This window comes from Cynocephalus volans, chromosome 1 (genome assembly GCF_027409185.1).
Source record: "Cynocephalus volans isolate mCynVol1 chromosome 1, mCynVol1.pri, whole genome shotgun sequence".
NCBI lineage: Eukaryota > Metazoa > Chordata > Mammalia > Dermoptera > Cynocephalidae > Cynocephalus > Cynocephalus volans.
The window spans coordinates 275,911,407-275,926,670 of record NC_084460.1 but is presented as its reverse complement, the minus strand read 5'-3'; the positions used below and the strand labels follow the sequence as shown (position 1 = coordinate 275,926,670).

At 35.9% G+C, this 15,264-nt stretch overlaps 1 protein-coding gene across 3 annotated transcripts in view; it reads left to right on the top strand.

Moving 5' to 3' along the window:
* Positions 1-6,361, top strand: part of ERBB4 (erb-b2 receptor tyrosine kinase 4) — a 1,081,647-nt gene extending 1,075,286 nt beyond the window's left edge. For all 3 annotated transcript variants that reach the window (XM_063078433.1, XM_063078424.1, XM_063078415.1), the window contains one exon: positions 664-6,361. In XM_063078433.1, coding sequence (XP_062934503.1) covers positions 664-1,109 — 446 coding nt within the window. In that variant the 3' untranslated portion in view covers positions 1,110-6,361. The remainder of the gene's footprint in view (positions 1-663) is intronic.
* The last annotated feature ends 8,903 nt before the right edge of the window (positions 6,362-15,264 follow it).

Here is a 15,264-nt window from a genome sequence, read left to right as displayed (position 1 = left end):
ATGATCGGTGACTAGAAATAAATGTTATGATTAGACTTTATTGTTAAGCAGATATATATGTAATGTCAAGCAGGTCAGCTGGAGGCATGTTAGACGTCTCTCAGATTTGTTTAATCAGCTGAGGTTTTTTTTGTTTGGATGCTTCCTTTCTTTTCCTTTCCTCCTCTTTCTGGAGAGCGACTAAAAGACACTATTCCTTCACTTTATCCATTCATCTTGGCATAGAGTTAAGCCATAGACCCTTTAGTTTTTCAATATTCTTCACAAAAATTCTGAGTTCTCCACATTTAAAGCCTATTCAACCCTTATAGGTAGTCTTATTTTCTAATGTAAATTACTGACTTTTAGAAAACAAAAGTATTTAAACACCTGGCCCCATATATAGAACAGACAAATGCAATTAGAAGGAAAGAATAACAATCTACAAGATAAGAATTCTGGTCCCAGCCTTGCTAGTGCTTTGTTTTATCATTAATATTTTGGGCTCACTTATTCCTTTTTCATATGGCAGTAGTAATCCACAAATAGTTTTTGTGAGAATTGATGAAAACAAATCTGTGGCTTTCTCGTTCTACACAAAGAAGTTAACCATTGTGCATAACCTTGGTTTGATGAACATTTTCCAGAAAGTAGATGCTAGCTGATATGTTTGTATTCCTTCAGAATACCTGAATCCTGTGGAGGAAAACCCTTTCGTTTCTCGAAGAAAAAATGGAGACCTTCAGGCTTTGGATAATCCTGAGTATCACAAGGCCTCCAGTGGTCCAACCAAGGCAGAGGATGAGTATGTGAATGAGCCACTGTACCTCAACACCTTTGCCAGCACCTTGGGGAACCCTGAGTACCTGAAGAACAGCATACTATCTGTGCCAGAGAAGGCCAAGAAAGCGTTTGACAACCCTGACTACTGGAACCACAGCCTGCCACCTCGGAGCACCCTTCAGCACCCAGACTACCTGCAGGAGTACAGCACAAAATATTTTTATAAGCAGAATGGACGGATCCGGCCTATTGTGGCAGAGAATCCTGAATACCTCTCTGAGTTCTCGCTGAAGCCAGGCACTGTGCTGCCTCCTCCCCCCTACAGACACCGGAATACTGTGGTGTAAGCTCAGCTGTGATTTTAAGGTGGAGAGACACGCCCGCTCCAATTCCCCCACCCCCTCTCTTTCTCTGGTGGTCTTCCTTCTACTTCCAAGGCCAGTAGTTTTGACACTTCCCAGTGGAAAATAATAGAGATGCAATGATAGTTATGTGCTTATCTAACTTGAACATTAGAAGGAATGACTGAAAGAGAAAGACAGGAGGAATCACACTGTTTCTTCATTTCTCTGCATGGATTGGTCAGGAGAAGGGAACAGCTAGAGAAGGATCAGAAAATATAAGGCAATACTGCCCGCTGTCAAACTAGTTCTCAACTTCCTTCCTTCCCTCCTTCCTTCCTTCCTTTTTTTTCTTTCTTCTTCATTTTCTTTTTAACGCAGATGGTTGAAATCCTCGTGCAACCTGTTTCTATCTGCAGGCACTGATGTGTGCATATTCAGCATCCCTGGAAATCTTAATAAAGTGTCCATGAGAACAAAAGGATAACCATTTCTATAACATGTGATAGTAACTGAGATTGAGAATTCAGTTTCTTTCTCCAACATTTTCTATCCTGGCAAGTAAGAATGGCCAATCCCAGCTTTTATACCTTTTAAATCTCCATCAAAGTTATAACTAGTAATTGTGTTTGGAAGGCTTTTTATTTTTCTATTTGATTTTGCTTTGGCCTGTTCCTTTATATTTCTCCCTATTTTGGGCTTTAATTTCTAGTTGCAAAGATGTTTGTATCAAAGCTTTTTGACAGAATTTAAACAAGCAATATTTTAATATGGTGAAATGGCCACTATGTTAAATATACAGTCCACAAAATTAGAAGGGGAGGCCAAGATATTAGTCAAATGCAACATCAAATTTAGCTTTCATGTTTTACACTATTGAATATCCCCCTCTCCCCTTTATTTGCATTCTTTAACATTTTCTTCTCCTCCATAAATGACAGTACTTGACAGGCAGTTGGTAATCTTAAAAGTAGAAGAGAAACTGAAACAATTCTGTGTGGTTCAAGGAAACTACTGACACTTTCAGGGGTGGTCCAATGGAAAAATCCATTGAACTGGAAGAAACACACTGGATTGGGTATGTCTACCTGGCAGACACTGAGAAAAGTAGTTTGCACTTAAGCTATAATTTTATTTGTTCTTTTTCTGAGCTCCATTTTGAATTTTGAATGAAGCAATATAAAAGCAACCAGCAAATTAACTAATTTAAGTACATTTTTTTAAAAGAGCTAAAATAAAGAAAGACTGTGGAAATGCCAAACCAAGCAAATTAGGACTTTGAAACAGCATCCAGGGATTATGGTGAGAGAGCCAGCACATTATCTAAGTGTGATATCACATTTGCTATGAAATAAAATTGTTCAGTTTGTATTCTCCATATGAAGGAATGCAAGTAAGGATTAGCTTGAATTCCATGGAATTTCTAGTATGAGACTATTTATATTAAGAAGGTAACTCTTTGCACATGAATTGCTATAATAAAAAGAAAAACACAAACATTCACAGCTTATGGATAGGTCCTTGGGTCAAAAGTTGTAAATAAATGTGAAAAATCTTCTCATGCAATTATTTTATTATTCAATATACTAACTTTTTGATGCTTTATATAATAACTCTTTTTCTTCACACACTGCATCCTAGTTCTAGAACCTTCTTTACTAGGTATTATTTTGAAAGAATAAATATCTACTGAGTTAAGATGAGTGATGGGAACAAATGACAGGGATAAGTCTACAGGAAAAGAGACTTCACATCAATAATTAGAAAAATTAGATTTGTCTCTCTTTTCTAGGAAATTCTGCCCCAAGTAATGTAGATTTTTAAAAAATATTTTTTTCTAATGTTAAAATAATGGGACCAAATTAGAGTCTATAGCCTAAAAGAAATTCAGATTAAAAATCTCCATCGATAAAGCGGAGAGAGTTTGGAGAAAAAAAAAAAAAAAACAAGGAAATCTATGTTTCTGCTTATTTTGAAAAATTACTTCCATCCATTCAAACCTCATTTATTCAACTGATATTTATTTAGAGTCTACTAAAAGAATTGCGATATGTGGGGAACATTCAGACAAATGGAATATCATCCTCGACTTCAAAATTTATAGTCTAGGAGATTTATTTGGAATGACTTTTTAATTTCTCTGTGAGCTAAAAAAAATCAGATTACACATACTATTTTGTGAGTAGCTATTATAAAATCAGTTGTTTAGTAAGAGATCTCCTGTGAACTCATTTCGGATGTGAATTAAACATCCTTCAGTTACCGAAGTTGACAAATAGGATAGTTTCAGTATTATCATCCAAACATAAACTGGTCTGGAAAGATATCTCATTGGGAGCTAATTGGCCTGTCTGGATTCCATCTTCACCATTAAATTAACAGGAGATGGTTGGGCGAGAACCTTGGAGACATTGGGGTTGGTCCCTTCCTAAGCTTTGAAAAGTTAGGCAAGCTGAAAGAGTGACAGAGAGCAGAGTAGGGGGTTGTGGGATTCCTTACAGTGAAGTTCAACCATGAACTTCCCAGGGTTCAAAACACGGAATGATTCAGGAACCACAAGCTAACAGCTCAGAGCTCTCCCACCCATTCAGAAGTGTCTCCAGGAGAAGGGGACCTCATACCAGTACTTATGAAAAATTGAATACAAGCCTCCCTTTGTAGATAAATCTGCACCAAGTCATCACTGACAGCACCCTTTTTGGGTTCTTTAAACGGCTTTTCTTTCTCCTGATTGACAATATTCACATGGTTTCTACTGGGATATGGAAAGCAGAATCACTTATTTTGGAGAAGAAAAAAATAAACTTTTAAATGTCAAGGTAATAGAAATACATTTAGTGAATGTGGTCTCCTTCCTCTTAGGAACACAAGATTCTTATGTGTCAGATAATCTCCCACTAATACCTGGAGATTGATGCAAGTATAATCCAAAATTACCCAAAATACTTCATAATAGCACCATTTTATTATTCCTTTTGAATGATTTCTGTAGGATATATTTGATATCCATTGTTTTGGTGTGTTTTTTGGTTTTCTGGGGGGGGAGGGGGTTTGTCCCCCTAGGAAAATACATCTGAGAGTGTTTAAGAGGGAGGGAAAAAATGTTTTGTCTGTTCCTAAGAATAACTTATTTAATGTAGAAGAGTGAAATGTTAAAAATGCCAGTTAAGTCTGCAAAGGGCTTTGGAATTTCACCTTCCAGAGGCCAGTTGTATGAATGGAAATATGCAGAATCAATGTAAATTTGAGAAAAATTAATAGTAAAATTACACTGACTATATTTTTTAAATCACCAAATTTTGTAGATTATACCTGTCTTGGGGAATTCTATTTTCAGGCATGGAAAAACTTTATAGCTAAATGGGTATTTAAAAAAGTAGTTCTTAAACAGTCTGTGAGACAAGATGTCCTCTAAACCAGGGTAGATCCAGCAACACAAAGCATCTGCACCGCGAAGAGGTGGTTGGGTTACCAATCATTTCTTGATGTTCTGAATAATATTAGTAAGCACAGGTTAGGAAGAGAGTTCTTTCTCCAGTAACATTCTTGAAATAGCATGAAAACCAATGCAAAACTCAAATTCTATCAAAATGTACAAACTAAAAATAAGAGATTCTTTCTTCATCAATCAGGAAGAATGACTAAATATCTGTAACTTGAAAGAAGAAATAGTGTTCTTCGAAGTGTTGTAATGTGTGTGCTAATACCTTCTAAAGGAAGGACGTAGCCTGAAGATTGTACATATTTTTAATGCTAAGGAAAAATCAGTAAAAGGACTGTGAGGCTCTGCTGCTAGATGAAATTGGAGGAACTATCAATGTGCTTCTTGAAGTGTCAAAAATGAAAAGAAAATTAAAATTGTTTAAGCCTGACAGGGAAGGATGTAAATACAAGTTTTCTTTTTAGAGCTATCTAACCTTTATTTCAAAACTTGAATTATTCATCCATCTGTAATTGTTGATTATTTAACTAGTATATGTGGTTAATAAGGTAATAGAAAAGGTAATTATGAAAGCATGTATATAACTGGACAGAACCATGATAATACTGTAAGATGTAGACTTAGGTTATCAAATATTAAATGATTTGAATATTGTTAAATAAATCAAACTAGGAAACTAACCACAAAATGTAATGTAACAAAATAAAATGAAGGATATGAAAATGTAGAATGGATTTTGTGTAGTCCAAAAAATAAGTTTGCCATTTAAAATTGCTATTTGTTGGGTTTAGCTGAAAATAGGCGTATATTGTTCCACTTGTGAAAACTTGCTTTAAAGCATTACAAATTCTCTTCTTTCTTTATCACTTTTTAAATGTATGCAAAGGGAATTTTATATATTTTTTGAGTTTGTTTTGCAAACACCACCTTGTAGAGTTTAACAGGCAAAATATGTTATATATGACTTTAAGTAAGAGGTCTTCAAGATGAAGTAAAGGAAATGTAACTTCTATTACCTTATGATGAGACAAAAAATAAGTAGTGTCATTTAGCAAACAAACAAAATATGTTTAACCTGTGACCTTCCCTTTCTTTTCCTATGATGCCCTCTCACCTCCAAAAACAACAAGGAATTCGTTAATTTTCTGATAAATAAATGCTAAACCATTTCAAACTATTGTATTCTTTTGGACTCTAGTTATTAGACCGATAATTTGTTATGGGGCAAATGAAAAATCCAGATGTATGAGCTTTTAGTTGTTAAAAAGCCAGGTAAACTAACTTCTTCTGCATATGGGCAGAGAATCCTGCTGTGCCTCTCTTTGTGTACGTGGACTTTGGTGTGTGTTAGATTGAAGGACAGCCTTGTACCCATGCAGATTCATAAGGGCAGATTGGTATCTCCTAGTTGCCATTTGCTTAAGAACAAATGACATCATTCAGATGTAGATCAGGTATAATTTTAAATGATCGTCATCAGCAGAGACCTTGTTATTACTGATATTACAATGGGGCCAGCTTTCATACTTCTGAGTAGAATTAATTCAATTTTTCTGATCCCTGAGATGACTTTGCAAGAGGATTTCTGTCTGCAATTGCAAACATGAAGCTGTTGTGGACATTGTGTCAGGCCAGGAACTCTGTGTTTCTATGGGCCGATATCTTTTAACACCATGGGCTGCTTTGTTCTTTTTCATTAAAAGTCTCTCTAAAACAGTAGAAATTTCAGACACTCTGTTCAAACCCCACTGATTTTGTAGAGCTGCAAAAATGTAGGATGTGTCACTTTTGCAGACCCCTGCCTCATCTTATTGCAGGCCAGGTGATATTTTGGGCAGAAGAACATGCTGCTTTAGTCTCAAGACGAAAAGACTCTAAAGCCCCATTTTCATGGGGGTATTCACATGCTTGCCATGGAAAATACTCTTTGACTGTCAGCTTTGCAAGTAAATGATTACATTAGAAATTACAGAAAAATTCATTTCTTTCTGGATTTTAGAGGAAAATATCACGCTTATTTCTTTCCCTCTCTTCACTTTCTACCACCCTAGTTCGAAGTGGCCCTCCTGATGCTGTCTCCTCTTAAGCCATAGTGAATCTCTGAGGTCCCACACCCACTTTGTGAAATACTGACTTAGCCTTTGCCCTGTAATGCCTGATTCTTCCATAGAAGATTCTAGCAATGTGGGCATTGTTTAAAATATTTCTCACATAAATTGTTGCATAGGAAAAATTTACAATATTGAAATTATGTTTTCCATGAAGATTGATTCTATATGTCTTTCTCTGTAAGGAATTTGTGATGAGTTAGCCTCATGATGAATCTTAAAACTCACATATGTGCACAAACACTTGGTAGGTCTTAGGTTCAATCTTTCTATTAAAACTTCACATATAACTGAGAAGTCATTTTTGCCAGCAAATTAACTTATTTACTTTATTCATCTCATTTTATTCCTGATAGCAAACATTTTACAGCTGCTGTAACTTCCCCCCGCCCCAGATAAGGAGTCTTATTGTCATAAAGGTAAAGGCTATTCAGCTTTGAGAACCACCTGCAATTCTTTTTGGATCATTTGTCATTTAATGAATATAAACTGAGTGCAGTTTCACTGTAATGGAAATCCATGTTGTCTAACAGAATACCATTCTTTCTGTACTTTGCTCTTTAAATGCTTTTTTCTTTCAATGTTTTCATGAGCTTTCCCATATCATGAGAAGTGGTTATATTTGTACAAATATACAAATACAGGAAAAAAAAGTTTTGTACCTGTAGGCAATAGTCCAACTTGTCCAGACCACTTTGCCTTTACTGCTATTTTTATCCATTAGGGATAGATGTTTCCCCAGGCCTGTAGCCCTTTTGAAGGAAAGCATATCATACCTCCTACATATTGACATAAACATGGTTTTCAAGTACCGTCTCCAGATTTTTCAATTAATGGGGGATTGTACCTTTTCCCTTAATGTGCGAGTCATTTTCCTGTATATTTCTGGATCTCTCAGGGGCTGGGAGGGGGGAGTTGAGGGGACTACAACCATAGCACTCCAAGAATCCTTTCGAGATTATTCCAGTAATAAATTACAAAAGTTATTTTCTAAATGTAGATATGTAAGCTGTTCTTTTAAAGTAAGGTACTTTGAGATATGTAGCATAAACTGGTACTGCTGTCAAATGGGTCGATTATTAAACTGAGCAGCTGTGCGTGGGCAGCTAACTTTGAATGCGCATCTCATTGGCTGATGTGTCTTCATCTCATGTTGTAAACAACAGGGACTGCACTGCCACATGTTGAAACTGCATTTTCACAAGGTATGTCTAGTTCCTCTCTCTCGAGCATCATCACAACAAGATCAAATGAAAATGAGATCAACGTGCAAGACAATTCATAGCACACACCCACCCACAAGTCACATTAAATCTTCTCTCAGACACTCATCTCATCAAAGCATCAAAGTAGTTTACTAAAATCAGTTTGGGTGATAAAGAGGGACAATTTACCAAAAAGGCAGAGGCTTAAGGTATTATAAACACTCGTATTCATTTCCTTATTTACTTAACTTGTAAACAGAAAACAAGCCCTCTGTCTTGTGAAGTATCTTCAAAGGACAGGGGTACAAAAATACCTTGCTAGTAAGCCATCAATGTTTCATTTAAATCCCAGTATTCAAAGTTAGCTGCCTTTTTGAAGCAAACAAAAAATACTACTGTATGTTCGAAAATGTGAATAGTATTTTTATAGCTTGTTAAAGACATGGCTAGTTGCATTTGTAAATAAGGATAATGTTTTGATTTTCTTTTGTGGACATCTTTATTTGGAACATAATTGTCTTTAGGGTTGATTTGTATATAAGTAATCGGCTTGTGATTGTTTCTTTTTTTGGTTGGAAGTTATCATTTTGACATTACTTGTGATTCTGTGTTCAGCACTATTGTGACGTGTTCAACCTCTGCACTCGCTTACACAATAGGATATGCCAATTGTGTGTGGTGTAATGTTATTTTAATTTTTTTTCTATTTTATCTATGAAGGATTATGCACTTAACACATACTAACTTTTTTAATGTTAGGTATATTTTTAGTATAATTTCCCTTATTCTTTCTTTTCCTCTAATCCTTCACCCCATTCTCCTTCTTTCCCCCAGTTTTTGTTGTTAATTGAGAATGAGGGAGACACAATATTTTATATTTATGTAATTAGACTTTTCAGTTAGTTCTCAAGGATCCTCTTTTGGCTCTTGGGAAAGAATTGTACCTGTACAAGGCAATTATAGAATGCGAACTGCTTTGCCTCATTCCATACCGATCATCCCAGCTGAACAATTTGAAAACTGTTCTGCCTTTTTGTTACATGAATCTGTCAGAAATATATTTTTAATTTAATATAAATGAAATTCAATAAAATATGAAACAAATGCTCTCTTCTGTGTCAGAAATTTGTTATAAGAAAAAACCAATTGGGGAAGAGGAAGATGTGTTTTGGATTTAATAATCTGAAGATGTGAAAATGGGCTTATTTTTGTCCATATTTATGAATCTCATTAATTATTCCTCCAAACACTTTGGTTGCTTGGAATGCGATACGTTCCATATGTTTTTACCATCCAGCATATATGCCTTTTGATGTGTCCAGACTTACTCATCTGTGCATACTATGCTTAATGAACTGTGGTTGGTTTGTTTTTTGAGGAATAAAAAAAAAACTACAAAATATTTTGTAGGTTGTATTCAAATAGCATTAATATGTTTAAGATTTTATTTTTGTCTTTCTGCCCTTATTTCCATTTCCAAAAATGGTTCCTGGCAAATCTTTTGTTATAAAGAATATCAAATGTTAACACCATGATTGCAGTGGAGGAGAGGGGATGAGACCTTAAATAGTCAATCAACTAATTTATGACTTAAGGTAAGCTCACAGAATGGTGTGACAGTGACTTCAGAGACACTGATGACATGCACAAGATCCTCTCCCAGCATTTCCTTACTACAACTTCTCTATTTGTAATATTGTTTATTACTCCTTTATTCCTCAAAAGTGTAAGAATTTTAAGATTCCAATAACTTCTCTTCAGAGATTCTTTTCTTCTTTCAAACTACTATGATTATTTTTTTTTAATTTTTTTAATTATTTTTTTAAAATTTTATTTTGTCTACTATGATTATTTGATTACATATGATTTCAACTGAGTCAGTGGACAAAAACTGATGTGATGAAATAATCATAATTTCATCGTGATCTATCAGAGGAAGTTCTCATAAAGATCCTACTGATATCATGTCCACATACCCTCCCTTGGATATTTTGACCCTTTCTTCTGAAATCACTGTCCTTTCATAGTATTCAGAGTGAGACATGGCAGGGTACTATACATTTTAAGCCATTGACAGACTGAGGAAGAGGGAGAAATAACTTGTGTTTCTAATGCTTTAAGTTATGTTTGAAATTTCTAGTGGCACCATGCTAGTTCATAGTAGCTATAATGCTTAGTAATTGCATAGAGTTTTACAAGATAAATGCAACATAATCACAAGTAAAAAGATTTTTTTTCAAAAATGAACATATGGAGAGCCTGCTGATTGTGTCCCTTTTCCAATGTGTTATAAATCTGCTTGGTAAAGGCATCACTTGTCCCCTACATATATTAGAGAATACTGTGGATAACTGCACTTACCTCGAGCAATGTTATTGCATACATTAATGTCAATAAGAAGTAAAATCCTACATGAAGTACCTAAGTTATAAATAAGTTGGTAAATGTTCTAGGGTTTACTACATGCTAAATGGTTACTAAAAGCTTTTTCTGAAACACTCATAACATAGGATCCAATCCTGATTCTATGTCAAAATCTCATTTAAAATGATGGTGATGATGAAGGGGAAATATTATGGAGAAGACATGAAATATATAAGAATGTATATAGGAAATTAGATGCTAAAAGGAATATCAAAATTCAAATTCTACTGTGTTTTGCTTTAAAATTCAAGACTTCTGAATTCACAATTGTTTCATTTTAAAAAGCCCTATGGGGAGATACATATCTATATCTATATGTCTATACATGCAGTCACCCGTTGGTATCTGCATAGGATTGGCTCCAGGACCCCCGTGGATAACCTCATTCTGATGGGAGCATACTTTAAGAAAACACATTGACTCACTCATGCTCAAGTCTTTTGCGGTTGGCCCTTCATGTCTGCAGATTCCCAGTGTAGGACTGTACATATGGAGGGCTGACTACACACACATATATATATGTATATATATAGGTATATATATATGTGTGTATATGTATATATGTGTATATATATTACAAATATGTAGAAAGAGTGTATTATATTATATAAAATATTTAAATATATCTTTACATACTGCAGAACTTCATACAAAATCTTTATTTTCAAGCACCTTTATCACAGGCTCCAAGATGTACATCATACAAGTTTCACTCATAAATCTGTAGACTGAGCAGGTGCACAGTTAGCTAATCGTATTTCCCTCCACAGTATTATAAAACTGCATGACAAACCATGGGGAGCAAAGCCACTAGACAACCATCTTAAGATTAGAAACAGAAGACTGTCACCCAGATAGCAATTTTAAAGCTATAAACAGAACAATTCACCACAAGGTAGCAATCAGGAGACTGTAAACTGAATGGTACACAGGAGACGTGAATATTGGAATACCTCCTCTTGTAAGTTACCCATAGGTTTTTAGAAGAAAAGTACTCATCTTGCAAACTACATGACCTGTTTCTACTTATCTTTGCAAGATAAGTTGTGTTCTACAAAATAATATCGAAGATATCTGCCTATTTTAGAAATAAAGGAAAAACAAAGCTTCCAAGCATTAAAGACATATTCTATTAGCTTCCCACTGATTTCTATTGCAAGAGGCAGTAGAAATCAGTACATACCATATACATACCATAAAATGTCCTGAAGACCAAATCTTGACATCTCATTCCATTTATCTTAAACATCATCTTATGTCATGTTCTACGTATTCAGGGATTTATGGAATCATCCCGCAGTTACTGAGTATGAAGCTATTACATTTGTGCAGATTTCCAGCCATTGAAATAACAGCAACATTAAAATAATAACAGACATTGATTGGATGCTTCCCATAGGCCTGGTCCTGTTAAGGAACTTTGTATGCAGTGTCTCATTTAATGTTCATTAAAACTCTATAAGTTAGGTACTATTATTTTCCTCTTTTCATAAATGAGGAAGTAAAATTTCAGAAAGATTAAAAAACTTGTTCAAGGCCGCATAAAAAGTGGCAGAGCTCAGACACCAGTCCACTCGACTTCAAAATACTTTATTCCCTATGCTATATGCATATTGCAGTAATCTTATAATATTAACATTAATAATGATGTGGAAGTTGTGGTTTTTCCTCACATATTTAAACTCAAATGTACAGTAAATGTAATTTTATTTTTCTTTTTAACAAAACTTAGTGTCTTTCCCAAATTTCCAGTTCATCTAGATGTTGAAAATATAAACTGAGCAAATTTTTTAGAATCAATTTGGAATATATTCAGCCAGTTAAGGGTTTTTCCTCATCATTTCAGAGGTGGCATCTAAGTTCTGAGCATATATTACCAACGATTTGCAAAGCTCTAAAGTGATGACAAATTAACCCTGAAATATCACTGGCTTATTTCTGCTATGGGTCTGACACCTTCCTTCAAAATGATGCATCAGGAGACCAGCCTACCTGTATCTTGTGGCTCATCTACCTCACCATGTTACCTCCATGATCACTGTAACAGGGAAAAGAATATTGGAGGGCCAAACAGGGAATTTTCACTGCAGCAACCTAGAAGTGATACATGACTCCTGCTCATAGTATCTTGGTTCAAACGAGTCACCTGGTCCTGCCCAAGTTCAAGGGATCTGTGGGAGCACATAGATATTGAGTGAACATACATATGGCTGACACATGGCTGATGTAGCATTTTGACATTGAAAGAAAATGTCTGGGCCGACCCTGTGGCTCACTCGGGAGAGTGCGGAGCTGGGAGCGCAGCGGCGCTGGGAGCGCGGAGGCCGCAGGTTTGGATCCTATATGGGGATGGCCGGTGTGCTCACTGGCTGAGTGTGGTGCGGACGACACCAAGCCAAGGGTTGCAATCCCGGTCACAAAAAAAAAAAAGAAAGAAAGAAAGAAAGAAAGAAAGAAAGAAAGAAAGAAAATGCCTAGTCCTTGGCTGATATCTGATGATGACATCCGTCAGGATATACACTGCAGCTCTGATTGTTGGTAATCATCACTCTTCTACTTTGTCTTCCATTGGCATGTCTACCTTCCCATCTAGTAGATACCCAGCCATTTGGTCTAACACACATTCCATTCTCATAAACCTTAATGTGACTATGGTCCTCATGCCCTCCAGCAAAGCCCTGGAACTTTCTAGAAGAAACAGTAAAATTTGCCTGTTCACACTACTTGTGGGCTCTGAACACTTGGTCCTACTACCTGCAGTTTCCCATCTATAACATTGCTCCCAATCCAAAGACAAATGAAACTCTGTGAGGCCAACTCTCAAGTTTCCAGAAGAATGTGGGGAATAGTTTGCATTCCCAAACTTAACCCAGGGGAGGATCCAGAAAAAGTCATGTACTCTTGGATGCTCACCAGAATCTGTCATTTTTCTTTACATTTTCACTCTTCCTACCCAGGCCAGAGGAGCTTTATAGATTGAAAAGAGAAACTGTTGAGGGGAAGAAGAGTATTGTGAATAATGGGTTCTGGCTAGTCAGTACTTTTCTAAATAGTGAATTTAGAAACCAAGACTTTGTTGTTTTTCTTTTCTAGTTCTGCTCCCCATAGTGCCATGGAGGTCTCCCATCTTGTAGCCTGAAAAGGAGTTCCACATGGGTAAAAGAATTTATGGGAGGGGAGAAAAAAACACATATATGTGCTAGGCAGTGAGCTCAGCAAGTTGCATGCATTATCTCACAATCTTTATAAATTATAAGGTAACAGCTGTGTTTTAACACATGATAGGCTCTGATGATGGGGGGGCACAATAAAATGACCCCCAGGTAGATGAAAGGAAGAACTCTTTATTACTTACAGCTCTGAAGGATAGAAGATGGCCATGCAGAGCCACACAATGGGTTGCACCTGGGGAAAAGGGTAACATAACAGCCAGCTGGAAATAAAGGAGGAAGATTGTATACGGCAAGCTGGTGGAGTTAGCTAGGTTTTGAGGGCTTCCTGTAGATTATTTTGAATAATCTGCAGGCCCAAGGAGAAAGGAGCCATCCCTAGATGTCTGGCATCTGTGGATCTGCTAGTTGGGGCTGTTTTTTAACCCAGGAAAGTTAGAGCCCCATGAGGAAAGGGGTTGGCACGGAGGTTAAGCAAACTGCTTGCAGAGGGTCATTGAAGAGTTTTTAGCCATGATCTCAAAGCTGGGTCAAGATAGCACTGGCAAAATTTCACATTAAAAGTTAAGTTTCCTCCTTCTCAGTTAAAGTACTGAAGTATGGAAATATTGTTACTTACCCAAAGTTACACAACTAGAAGGTCATGTGGCTGGAACTCTAACCAAGGTCCACATGGATCTTCTCCATACCGTCTCCTTAAATGAACCCATTCTCTCATACACTTTCTTTAATAGGGCTTTAGTAGCCTTTCTTGTCCCTATTCTAGCCTGTCTTACATGCTGTGTCATTTGCAATACCGCAAGGAGCTATTGTGTGTTGAGTTTCTAGGAATTCACTTCTCTGGGCCCTGGCAGCCCACACTTACTTTACCTTGGCTCATTCTGCTTTCCAAACTCTTGGTGCTTGGTAACTACTTGTTCCCTGAAGTTTCAGGGTGGGGAAGGAGGTGTCTGGGAAGGAAGAAGAATGACTGTACTTACATTATTTAAGAACAATTAAAAGTTAATTTTTTAAAGCTTCACAGTCATAATAAAATTATTATGCTCATTGACATAATTCTGATAGGGGAGCATTTTAGTATCCAATATGCTAGAAATAACATACTACTTTGTAGAGCAATTTTAAAAGTATTTTACTGTTATCAATAGAAATATAATTGCTTAACATTTTACAAAAACATAATTGGCCCCACTCCTGGTTTTATGCTAGATTCCCCCTAACTCTTGGTGAATGACAGATCAAGTAGGGATCATCTTAAGGCATTTCATACTCCAGTACTCAGATGGGTCAACTTTACTACTGTGTGATAAATATAAATTTTCCTTCCAGTATTATCTAGTTTTATGAGTGAATTCAAAGATTGTATAGATTGAAGAAATATATAATTAAAAAATACTAAGTTTCAGAACATAGAAAGGACACTGCAGAAATGATTTTAACATTAATGTGGATTGAACTAGAATTCTCACTAAAGTTAGTAACAGTACTGCCATTGTTGTCAAAGAACAGATAACAGTATTAATCAGATATTCCTCAGTTTCCCACCTACTAGATGTTCAGCTTGATTTTTAAGGTGTAGAAAGAAGACAAACTATTAGAAGAGAGAGTCTGATTGTGCCAACCAGAGGCATAAGATGAAAGAAATTTAAAGTTTCTTGGAATAAGGGCGATAGGTCACCTGAAAATATTTAAACCAATTAGAATAAAATAGTCCAAAATGAATTCATGTGTTTGAAGATACTCATCTTGAAATAGAGTATTTGCTTTTCTTTTTTTAATTTTAATCTTCTAAAAAGTTTTAAATTTATTTAT